At 35.4% G+C, this 13,209-nt stretch overlaps 1 protein-coding gene across 6 annotated transcripts in view; it reads left to right on the plus strand.

The window, feature by feature from the left end:
- The window catches only part of LOC105340480 (SAM and SH3 domain-containing protein 1), a 41,810-nt gene that overhangs the window by 22,753 nt on the left and 5,848 nt on the right, over positions 1–13,209 (plus strand). For 4 of the 6 annotated variants that reach the window (XM_066071681.1, XM_066071683.1, XM_066071685.1 and 1 more), the window contains 5 exons: positions 326–433; positions 694–797; positions 6,117–6,164; positions 7,935–8,010; positions 8,491–9,074. In XM_066071681.1, coding sequence (XP_065927753.1) covers positions 326–433; positions 694–797; positions 6,117–6,164; positions 7,935–8,010; positions 8,491–9,074 — 920 coding nt within the window. The remainder of the gene's footprint in view (positions 1–325; positions 434–693; positions 798–6,116; positions 6,165–7,934; positions 8,011–8,490; positions 9,075–13,209) is intronic. The other 2 variants (XM_066071682.1, XM_066071684.1) reach the window with 1 other exon arrangement.

Below are 13,209 nucleotides of genomic sequence, written 5' to 3' on the forward strand. Positions count from 1 at the left end.
CTTTAGGAGGGTGTTAGCTTTTGAGTCTTCTGTGAGTTTACACATCAAGAAAAAATAACATTATGCATTCAGTTGAAGAAATGGACACTTTTACAACTTCTCAAGATTCAAAATTAAATTTGGGTTATACTCCCTTTTCTGCTCTAAAAGACTAAATGAATTTTCAACTTTTGAAGAAATAAAAGACATTCTCTCCTCTCATCTTTAGTATTTTTGTCATGATTATAAAGAAGATAAATAATTTTAGAAAAGACCCCTTAAAAATTATTCAGTTTATGAATTATATTTATAGAAATAGTTTTGTGACTGAGTCGTTTTATTTTAGATGGACAAGATGGAGACAAGATGAAGAAAACATCCTCCTTGGGGAGATTTTTCCGGAACATGGGTATCAGACGGTCGGGGAAGAAAAACCAGTACAAGCCTCATGATGGTAAATTAACAGGTTGTTTCCTCCAAAAAAAGTTTAAATTGTGTTCTTAAATTTAAAAGAGTGTCTTGTGTTCTTTAAATGAAGAATTTTCAGAATAAATTTTAAATTCTTTGAATATTTATATGTGCCCCCCCCCCCCAAAAAAAACCCCCAACAAATTGTAATGAAATTTATAACTCCAGTTTTCTTGCACGAAGTGGAGATAATTTAAGACGGGGAGTGAAATTGAGTGCGAAGTCTCTGCTTATCTGTGATTACAGGTGATTTATGTGCTACAGATATCACCATGAGCGATGAGGACAGGAAGGCATTGATGATGATGGTCAAAGATGGAGCCCTCTCCACAGAACAGGCCATGGCCATGGTGAGTTAAGGACAAGGCTCTCTCTCTCTCTCTCTCTCTCTCTCTCTCTCCTATTCCCAAGTTTTAAACCAATCTTAAGACAAAACGCTCTCTTTCTCTCTCTTTTTCTCTCCAAAAAGAATTTTGGCATCCATATCACTTTGCTGTACCATTGAAATGGGATATGTGCAAAGGAAATGTATATTTACATTTGGATCTAATTTCTTGACTGGAGAAGAATTTAGATCAAAGTTGAAGTCTTCATTCCATAAACTTTGACTCAGTTGTTTCTTTCATGTTGGCAATGTTTTAAATAATACATAGTCCTAATGTATAAATGTATCAGTATAGATTGCAGAGGTTGAGGGATAACATGTATTATATACCAGAAAAGATGACATTATGTCGGTATAAATCATTTTAAGTATCTTATTCACTAAAATGATACACCTTAATTTATATTAAGATTCCCTTCATCTTTCTTACAGACAATGTTGCCAAAATTTTTGTAGAACTTGCCCTAAATTTTAAAATTTGAGTTCATACGTGTTCACACACATTCATTAATAAAGTCAATGGCTGAAAAAAATATTTGAAAAATACTCTATTGCTTTAGATTATTATTAGAAATCTGAAATGTGTTGCATGGTTAAGAAAAAAAAATCCATCATTTCATGCATGGTTTAGCATCTTGACAAACACCAAATTATTTTCTTGATTCCTCTTGTATCACTCTCGCATTTGTGACATCCTCACTTATTGAGAGAGGGAAAAAAGATCTACATTTGAATGCTGGCTGGAAAACACATTTTCGCTGTCTTTCTTGATCGAAACATGACACTAGCAATGAGGGAAAAAAAGATTTTATGCCAACATTTGGAGCTCTACAAGCGATGGATGAAATTTATCTTTCTGAGCAACAGATTGGTTTTCGCTGTAGATACATATAGTTGTCAATATGACCCTTGTAGCTGATCGAAATCTCGGAAGAGTTATGGAAATGTTGACAATGAAAGGGAAAAAACAGGACGATAAAGAGAAAGGGGGGGGGGGGGAGAGAGAAAATGGCCATATGAAACAGCTGTGAGTTGACTTAAAGGACAGCAGCAAAGTAGACAATTTAAAAAAAAAATACGATTTGTCCATTAGACTCCTGGAAATATCTGACTCATAAGTCTCTCTCTGTAACAACACCACATAAATCAGAGCGACGGATCTTGGATGGAGGAAAACGAGAAATATCGCCTAATGGAGGGCGAGACGTGAAGTTGAAATTGAGACCCAGTGTCCTGTTAATAATTCCAAGTACATAAATCGTGGCGGACCATAGATTACTTGGTGTCCACGGGATTAAGAAATGACAAGATCCCATCACAGTAAATGGGAGACGCGTTGTTTGAATTGTGGCAATGTTTCCACTTCTTCAAATGGGGTCTAGGGGTTAAAGGATTTCCATACTTAACTGATTTCTTTGTTCGGCTATATATCAGAATCTTTTGAAATTAGTTGAACAAACATTTTTCTGACTTAGATCTCATGAATCAGAGAAAGGCAAGTTGTCGACCTGTCTCTGATTTTTAATCTGAACAGTCTTTAATTCAATCTGTAAACGTTTGCAAGTTAGATTGTCAAACGTACATTTTTTTTTGGTATGAGGAAACAAATTGTTTAGAAGTCAGTTTTGAATCATATGAAGTTGTTGTTCCTTGTTAGAGGCAAATTTTGATTTCAACGAGACCTGCATGTCTACCGCTTACTTTGAAATCGCTTGTTTGATGTCAAAACACGTAGTCCAAATATTAATTAGATTTAAGTGCTTCCTGCTATTTGTTGTGTTTTGTATTGTGAATGAACAAAGAAACTGGCAGACAGTGTTTTGCAAGAAAGAGAGAGAGCCATTATTTCTTTCCCAGACAGTTTCTTTTTATCATTATTATATAAATGGAAACTGTGTCAGTCCAAAAAATGAAAGAGAGAGGACATAGCCTTGAGAGCTGTGTTATGATGTTTTACGACAAGCTGCTTTTATTTAGAAAACAGTTGTCTGCAGAATGTTAAACAATTGCAACTGGGTTAGAAGTCACCTGGTTATGGTGTCATGTGAATGGTTTTTTTTTAACAACCCCCCCCCAAAAAAAAATGATGGTGATTAAAATAATAATACTGATCTTTAAACTGATGCAAGGTGATAGACATTGCTAAATCTTTAGAAAGTGTTTGTAAAGAGTTCAAATTTTTCCAGTAGTGCAGTACATCTCTTTAGTATATATTTTATTAGCAATTGCACTCTTTAATTCCCTGTTCTGTGCAAGCGCCGGCTCCCTGCCTGCTGCATTGTCACTTCCAATTCTCTGAGTGTTATGACGTATGTAGGACAACCTTCTCTTGACGTTGAACACTTGTACAACACACATAACAAGTGTTACTCCAATAAACCTGGCCTGAACTGAATTAACCTCTCAAAAGTTTCCCCATCCCCATCATATAGCAGAACCCATTTGTTGGTTTCTTTATCAGTGCCCCGATATTTAAGAAAGATTTGGACGCTGTTGATAGGACATTTAACCTCTGTGATAGCTGCCATGTGGTTTATATCAAATTTTTGTATTTCATGCATTAATATTTTCTCCTCCTATGATACTGTTTTGACCTTATTATTCAAAATCATATCTAGGGCAACTTGTAATTTTTTTTTAGGAACATTCAAAATTATTTGCTTCAAAATCTGCAAGGCGAAAGCCTGCATTTGGTGTATATACTCAAGTTCAGGAAATATTTTTTCAAAAAAATTATTTTATCGGTTATTAATCAAGGGAGATGACTCTTTCCATATTTTACTCAATTATCTATCCCGTTAAAGCCATCATCTGACAAATCGTTTGTCTGTTGAACATCTGACTTATAATTATGTCAGAAATGATTTTTCCCTTGTTACTCAAATGAGTTAAAACATTGTTGGTTATCTTGGAGAATCATGCAAGCTTTTCTATCAAAAATCATTATTCTCCCATAATGTCATATTCCGCTGTGATCATAAATACAGATGTCAAGATTGGTATCTTCTAGATATTTTCCAGGGATTTTTTATAAGATCGTTATATAATGTGAAAAGACTTTAATACTTTTTTCTTTTAAGAAGCAAGTATTTTCGTTAATTTTTTCCCACAAAGTTCAGAAAGTCAAACAGGATTTTGTGCATGCAAGTTGTAGACATTACTGCAAAATTTGTCGAAAATTCTATTTATTTCCTGGATTTGACAGCCCAAAAGCTAAAATTGTGATGAAAGCATGAGAAATCAAGATAAGCAGGCAAGGAAATTTGGTGGTTTTCCATTTTTTGTGAAAATTTATAACCATTTTTTAAAGTTTTTTTACATACACCTGTTGATGCTAATGATTTTTCCCATGCTTATCATTATGAGATTGTTAATGAAGTAAAAAAACGCCCCCTGAAACATGGAAATTAGAATTAAATTGTAATGTAATCATGGAGGCTAAATATAAACCAAATCATGGTGTGTGTAATTTAATTGTTGATGTTCTCATAGATGGATTAGTGCATTTGCTCCAATATCCGGATTTTTGTGCAATTTGTTGTTTTTGGGTTGTTTTTTTTTAAACACTATTCCCAGCAATGTGTACGAGCAATGCTTATTCATTAACCTCAGTTATGCACAGAGTTTCCTCCGAATGATCACGTTGAGAAATGTCAGCGGAAGATGTATTGTTTTCCACTCGTTGTCATAATTATTTAGCTGAGAAGATTTGTTACCAATTTAAAAACAGAAAAAAATTATTTTTTTTTATACAAATCTCTGGATATTATTGCCTGTTTGTTTTATATCATATGTGTACACACAGGCAAATTAAGATGGATTTTGAACTGCATAAGAGTGAATGATTGCTTAATGAATAAGAAAAAACGAATGTGATGAATTACGTAAAAAACAAAATTAATCTGAGGATTCCCACTGATATTCTGACGTCAGTTTAGGGTTTATCCAAATTTTATAGTCACTAAAATCATTTATTCATCAACGCTGGAGACCAAATAGATTTTATCCTATTGTAGTAGCTAGACCACACCACATTCTATTTCCAACAACTTGTACTTGAAAGTACTTGAAGGCAGTATGCATTTGATCACGCTGTTGTTTTTCTTGTTCAAAAGCCACAACCAAACTTGTTTTGAAATAGAAAAAAAGGTGTAGTCATCCATTTTCTGTCTCAGTTTGATTCAGCATGCACTTGTGCCCTTGACTAGCATGTGGTCCTTGATCCTGTTAGATGGGATTTAATCCCATTTATTGGGATTAGAAGCAGGTGCCCTTTGTGAGAATCTGCAATATCATGACACCATGACTATTTAGACCTGCCATACCAATACTGAAATGGAGAAAATATACCAACTTATCCCTTGTTCAAATACCAGAGGTATTTGCAAAGGATATAGAATTCACTCGAGAAATAAACCCAAAGTTATTTTTAGGATTAGACATTAAAGAATTGCTGGATTTGCACGGAGTGTATGTATAGTACACAGATTCGTAAGCAGGTGGATTTAGGTATGAAGAGGGGGCCAAGATAAAGAATGAATGGTGTTTTTCTTTTGACGAATGGAGGGGGATAGCCTGTGTCTGAGTGAATACCATTTGTCAACACTTGGTGTTGTTGTCCGGGAATAGCGGGTGTATTGAAAGTGTTCAAAATAATTAATATATGCACAGATCAAGTAAAACTGAGAAGCCGCAGAAAGCTACAAATGTAACCAGAATTATAAAGCTTACAATTTTGAACAGAATGTATAATTCTGTAGTATTTATGACCTGAAAATTTATATTAAGGTCTTGAATTTATTTTTTTTTAAAAATTAATGTCGCCAACAAAGATGCAACAGATCCAGATCATCTGACCATCAAAGGGAGGATCATATACGCTCTGTCGTTTACTGTCTAGTTTTGATATGCCTAGTTTTTGTGTAATTTACAGGGGAGGTATAATATATGAATTACGCTACTGTCTGTGCTTTAATATCAAGAAAGAAAATATGTATCAAACAACAAGGCAGCTTTGGTATTTAAGGTAGATAAACTGCAGGTGTTGTACGGACTGATACCAAGTGATACTCATTTACCTGCCTATTTTTCCTATTAGCACCCATTTCCCTTAAGTCAAGCAGAATTTTTGTGTGTGTATGTTATGCCAAGTTTTTTTGCCATGCACCCCCATTTTTTTTCCTAAAACAATATGTCAGTTAACAGAATGTTAATATTATTTGTATGCCCTAGTTCATTAAGTGTGAGTTTGATATTTATTTGGTTAATTTATTTGTTTTCCTAGGTAAAACAGTATGAAGAGGAGAGGCGAAGGGAATGGCATCAACAACAGGTGTGTTACTATAGAAAGATGTACCAGATCATAGCGCCATCTTGTTAACATCTTACAAACAAGGGGAGATAACTGGGCACAATGGCCAGATAAAGGGATATTACTCTTTGAGAGTGTTGATCAATTGGAAGAAAATTTCTCTTTGATGTATTGGTATTTTGTTGTGATTCAACTTGTTTTCTGTTCTTGTGTATTAAAGAATTTAGTTCTGCAAGTTCATTCACACCTGGATTGGTGTACCTATAAAAATGAGATTTTGTTTAAAAACATACATCTGTAGATTTACTCTATACCAGTTTGCATGGTGCAAGAATATATGAGTTTTTGAAGACAGGCAGTTTTCTCATAGTTCATGTGTCGTTCACCCGAGTTTGCATTTCCTTCATTTATCAAACAAGATAGGATTTGACATTTTAATCAGTGGACATGAGAACCTTTGATAGTGTAGGTGGCCTGAGATAAATTGATAACTAATGGAGATAAATCCCGCGGAATGAAGGGGGTGGGTAGGATGATCGGAAGAGCACAGCATGTTCATTGATAAGTACTCCTGGGTACTTCCTTGACATCAGTACAGGATATCTTGATAGTCAGACAAACTCATGACTCTGTCATGCAGGGTTCTCAGGGGTTGACATATTTGACTTAGGAAGTGCAGAAAGTCTCATCAGTTGTCTAATGGTGGTCGTATTGGGAAAGAGAAGGGGAGGGGGTTCAATGGGGAATGGCTGGTTGCATATTTGGTAAGAGAGGGTCATGCATTTTTGTTCATTTCTAAGGTGCACTCTCAATGTGCTATTGAATTGAAAGGGAAAAAACAACCTGGACATAAGATATCTTTTCCTCCAAGGAATTCAGATATAAAACTGTGTTTTTATATTGTGTGATATGGGGAAAGGGTCTTGGTTTGTTGCATGTATGACATCTGTAAAGACAGTGATATGTTTGATATCATATCTAGCATATTTGTCACGGAGAGCTGTGAAGCGTGAAGAACAAAGAATAGGACAGGGATAATGTTTTCTGCCACATCTCTCTATGTATTTGCAAAATTGGTGATCCCAAGGGATCCGGAATTAATGATAAAAAAAATAATTGAGGGTATTAAGTAAGAGGTCAGATAAGTCTTCCTTTGGAATTTTGCTACAAAATGTATTATTGTGTAGAATTACTTCACCTCCACCCAGATCACTCAATATTAAAGTCTTTTTAATTGTGGCATTTGGGTAATTGACCTTGTGTTCCAAATATCTTTTTATTAAACTGAAAATTATTCTACCCCTGAATAACAATAGCATTAAAAGTCCGAGCTGATGAAACTGTAGACTCTAAACTAGCTGGACTGGAAAGGAAGGGTAGAGTTTTGTCACTTTTGCTTGAAAACATTCCACATATCGAATTCGGAGTAATGGCTTAGTTATTTCAATTCATCATCAACTGAAGCGTGTGTGTTTCGTGCACGAAACCGTGGGCTGTGTATGAAAACAGTCCAGCAATGATATGAAAAATTTAACACCAATCAAATCAGTGTAAAAATCATAGAGAGGAAACATTTTTCATGCTCCTCTCTGATGGGAGCTTTGAAAACCCCCAAAAAAGTCATAAAGATGTTGATTTCTACTCTTGTTCTGACCTTGTTGAAGCATAAAATAAGAATAAAGATCGCAATGATTAGACAATAATTACTCGATGCAGCATCATGGCTGCATCAATTCACGAAGTGGTTTAAATTTAGACTTGATTATATTTATTTCTTCTCTTCACTTGTAGGGCAACCATAAAGGAACTCAGAAGAAAAAGAAGCAAGGAGGCAAACCCGTGAAATCGCCCTCGGCATCTTACTATGGTAACCAAAAAATAACAAATAACAAAGTCAATCCTAAGTTTCAGATCCCGAGATCATGCAAATTTTTTTCTGATTCTCTTTCAACTTTGTGTTTTGATTGCATGAATCAATCAATAAGCATCAAAAGTTCAAAGATGGAGAATTATGGGTATTAGATGAAGCTGTAATCTGTACACACAGCGAGAATTCTGATAAACGACTGATATAAATTAGTCGGTCGAAATAACAAAGCTAATGAAAGGCAGACATTGTAACATTTATCGTAAAAACGCCACCAGAGTCATTTGATATACAGGCTTTAAGTCTGCAGGAAATTATGTAGATAATTTCAAAAGAAGAGAATGCCTACAGGATCATTAAAATATTTATTGAGTTGCAGGCATTGAATTGCTTTTAGCAGGATTGGAGTAGTTGTGAAATTGATATTTTATTGCAATTTTATGATATTTCATTATCAGCAATTTTTTTGTGTTTCTTTAGACATAGTCACAAGATGTCAGGTCTGCCAACGCTTTCTGTCTAACGATCCCAGCAAATCCTCGCCCAACTTCTGCAGCGATCCCAGTCATCGCTTTGATTGCTACCAACATCGCAGAGTACACAGTGTCAGCCATATCGAATTCAACCCTCCTTCATCAAAATCACCCGAGGCCGCCCGCGCCATGTCATGTACCCCGACACGAGGCTTCTACAGCTCCTCCGAAGTTCACTCACCCGTCACTTTCTACTCACCCGGTCATCCACGACTATACTCCCCCGTTTTTCCTCACGAGGGGGGTAAAGTCTACAACACTGGCAGCCTGTGTTATGGCCAGCATGGAAACTACTCTTATACCCCTTCCTTCCACGAGTCCCCATCAGCCATGTCAAGCTTTTCTATGGAGTCGGAACATTCCATGGAGTGCCAGTCCAATGCCCTGACCCCTGGGGAACTCGCAGCTACAAGGGGAGATAACTGGAACTACAGCACCTACTCCAGTGCCATGTCGACCGGTTCAGACACGTCGCCTGCCACTGGCTGGAGAAAAAATTCCGAAGGAGGAGACCCAATGAAAATGCAGAAGGTATTGAAATTAAACATGTTGACTCATAAACAAACTGGTTTAAAATTTCAGATACATATAACACACATGAATAAAATATACCTTCATTTTGGTAGGTTTACTTAGGAAAATGAATCACTTGAATTTGGTTTGACTTTGATGGGTTTACATATACATATATAAAGATAAAAAAAAATGACCTCTAAAAATTCAAAAGCTTACCAGTAAGCACTGGGAGAAAGTTCCAGTTTTCAGAGACCTTTGGAAAGTCTTGTTGGATATTTCTCTCCATCTCAGTATTTTTAATATCTCTTGATTATTTGTTGTAAAACAACACCAAGTAATACCATATGAAAGCAGATGACGATGGCCTGGCCAATAATTACATTGTACCAGACATGTTGTAAAAATGAATTGATTTTACATAAACCCTGTTAATTAATGTGAATTATTCTGTGAAACTTGAGTCCTTTCTATGATTAATTTACGATAGGTGCTGGTTAGCTCACTACCAAATCCATACTTTCTAATAAAATGTACACAAAACCTGCCCATCCGTTTTGAGTAAAGGTGGAGATTCTCATAAATCCATCCTAGTTTACATTTATTAATTTAGTTGGTCCATCAGCATAAACAAAAAATTGTATTGTACTTTTTCATTGCATTAAGGTTGTGCGCAACATTAATTTGAGATGGAGAGGAAAAATAAGAATAATAAATGTTTTGTGGTAATTTAATTAAGAATTTTATTTGGGGAAAAAAATAACCAGGATATAATTGAGAGCCATAAACTTGGAAATCTACTGAGACTCCAGCCCAGTTTTATTGTTTGCAGATAAGGGGCACAAATTTAATTTTCTCTGATTGCAGTAGCAAGGCTTGAGCTTTTTGTAAAATGTGAGCCAATTTCGCTATCTGAAATACCAGCACCTTCAAATTCCTATAGTGATAGTTTGAATTTTTGCAGAATTGCAAATTTTACCAAGCTTTTCATGAAAATAAGGGTGCCCTGAAGTTAGCATATTATATTACCGGTAAGTGAAAATTGTGAAATTGTGGTACCAAAACGTAGATTGGTTGATGTAAAAAACGTACTGCACTGCAGTGTTGATAAGAACCCACCCCCCTCCCCCTCTACCATCATATCTATTTACATTGGATGATTTCTGGGCTGTCTGGTGCCTGTGTCGTATGACTGCTGACCTTACGCGACCTCTACAGCTGTGTCCGGTCAGCCTGGGATACACTGTGGCTAATCATGAAATTCTCTGCGTCTCTGTCTCTCGTGTCTGCAGGGAATTTGCTGGAATGTAGTGCATTATTGATGAACATGCTCTGTGAATTATAAGACACTGAGGTCCAGAAATTCTTGTTACCGTAGAATAAGATATCGTGTCCTCAATTTTATCTTGTCTCTATCGGGAAGTCTGACAGATCTCGAGCCTTTTCTCTGGTCGGTTTTGAAAATAAATTGGGGGGCGGGGGGGGGGGGGGGGGGGGGGTATTTTTCTTCCTCAGCCAGTACTAGTTTGATATAAATTATACCGGTAGGATTTTCAGTTTTAATTTTTTATGATGATAATCTAATCAATAAATGATCTTTTAGATCTATTTATGATCAAGTAAATACATTGTACAAAAACTCCGTTATGCATTAAAGAATAGATATTGGATAGTGAGGAAGCTAGCAGTCCGATAAGGTCACTTTTCCAAATTGGGTTCTCAAAGTTAAACTAGTCCCCTCATCCTATTAACCAGTCAGTCAACTCAAGCACCCTGAATTTTTTATCAGATCAGATAGACATTGTAATATAGGCATCAATCCCTCTCTCTCGGAACTGTCCCTCATGAGGCTGGGAACCCATAATCCCACTTTATAGTCGTCAATTTAGCTGCCATGATAAAAAAAAATAAGGAAAAAAGAAATCGCCCCTGCGCTGTTTATTTTCCAATTATTACCGGTATATCCACTAGAGAAACAAGGGATGAAGAATTGTCTGTTTCCTCTGCCAGGGAAATAAATGGCAAAATAAGTTGTGCCTTTCAGTAAAAGACAAGTTTATATGATTAATGTGGTATATATATTATGACTGGGGCATTTCTGTTTTTTTGGCCTATCAAGTTTTTTAAACTTTATTCATTCTCTTTCACTCACTTTCCCACCCCAAACCAAAAAATACAACCCCAAAAACCAGAAACAGGACAAAATGATGGTATCTAGTCAAAAGACTCTCATCAAGTCTTATTTATGATAAATTTTGGAAAAGATAACTGCCACAAAGTTTTATGGCAAGTCGTTTTATTATATTTCCAAAAGGAAATAAGACTTGATCAGTGGAATAACAATTTCAGGAAATTGCCATTGGAGACAATGTTAACGTTAGCTCACTGCCATGGTCGATTCTCTGTATAAAAATCTCTAGCTTATGGCCGAAGGAACGGTCTTTAGTGTCAAATGGAGAAATGAAGTAAAAAAAATAACAGAAAAGATCGTCCAGATAAACTTATCATGGGATGCTTATTCCGGCAATGCCACTTTGATTTATTTGGTATCAATAAAAGAATATCATTAAATATTGAGTGGACCCTTTCTCTCTCGTGCCATCACTGATAAGTTCTATCATGTAGCGAAGGATATTTAATTTCTGGAATAACTCTTCCGATTGTCTTTCTATAATTCATGCCATCTGATGAAGCTGTGTTTGAGAGAGGAGAATACACTATCGGTATTTGTTTTTGTTGGAGCAAAGAAGCATCAATTATTGATAGAGTAATCAGGCGAGTTCTAAAAGGCCTTTAATTGAAAGTTGTAGAAAAATCAAACAAAAGAAGAGCTTCGTCTCATTTTCCTGAAAGCTGTCTTGAGGGGGAGAAAATAAATTGTGGTGTTATCAATAATCTGTGTAGTAGTTAAGGGTATATACACATGTACAGTTAAATTTTGATATTTCAAACACTGATACCTCGTATGGATATTTCAAAGTGATTAGTAATTCTTAACCACTTTTTTAAAAGTATTTTACCCTCTATATCTCGAATACTTGGATATCCTGAAGTTTATAAACAGTCTAATCTAGTTTGAGATAATGAAGTTTGACTGTACATATATAATGAAATGCAAGTTCTTCTTTCTGTAATATGAAGATGCAAATGAAAATCTTTGACATAAAACAACCCTATCCCCCTAATGTCTTGATAATATTTGGTAGTACATGCAGGTACATTATTGCCAATGGCTGTACTGCATGAATATTCCATTCCCATTTGCTTCAAGAAAATTTTTGGGGAATTTGATAAAACTGGACCATATCAGTTCATTATAATGTTGATAACATTTTTAACAAATAAAATAATTGTTCAGTAATCACACATGGGAGAAATCTGTGTTTAACCTTCAAAATAGAAAAGGTTCAGTTTCTTTCTCCTTGGTGGTAGGAAATGAAATAAAATATTTGTTTGTTTTTTGCCGAAAATTAATTTACGTAAATATTTTGACACACCAACAAATGAATATCTCCTTTTGTGAAGAATAAAACAGTATTGCTTTTCCACTTTACCTTATTCATCCATGTCAGTATCCAAGACTTAGCGCACAGATCAATTTCTGATAGTCTCTGCCATTATTCTACGCAATTTCTTTTTCCGAGATTCATGTCAGCTACATCATATTTTACAGCAAGGGAGGAAAGTCAGATGCCGATTGAATGAAATTATTTTTTAAAAGTACTGGTTTAAGATTTCTGGTTCATAAATGTCAATGTTTTAATTAACAAATTGCACAAAACTAAAACACAATAAGTTAAAAAAAAATATAAGCATATTGGTTCAATGTTAGATATTAGGAGGGGGTAGTCACTAGTGGATGTAGATAATTTCATCTAAAAAGGATTTTAAAACCAGGATTTTTTGTCTCAGTTTTAAGCAAGCTAGTACATGTATATGAAAATAAGATTTCTATGCAGGGTGTTAATTTCTTGGGTCAAGGGAGCTATTCTGCACTAGCTAGCTGATAGCTTGATGGGATTTTGATCAGATGCCTCATATATAATACATAGGGATCCTGAACTTTCGCACCACAAGCTGATCAGCGTTAGGAACTGGAAAAAGGGTGTCAATGTCAGAATCAATTAAAGCATGAATCTGTACTCGGCAGTGT

The sequence above is a fragment of the Magallana gigas genome, chromosome 9 (genome assembly GCF_963853765.1).
Source record: "Magallana gigas chromosome 9, xbMagGiga1.1, whole genome shotgun sequence".
Taxonomy (NCBI): Eukaryota; Metazoa; Mollusca; class Bivalvia; order Ostreida; family Ostreidae; genus Magallana; species Magallana gigas.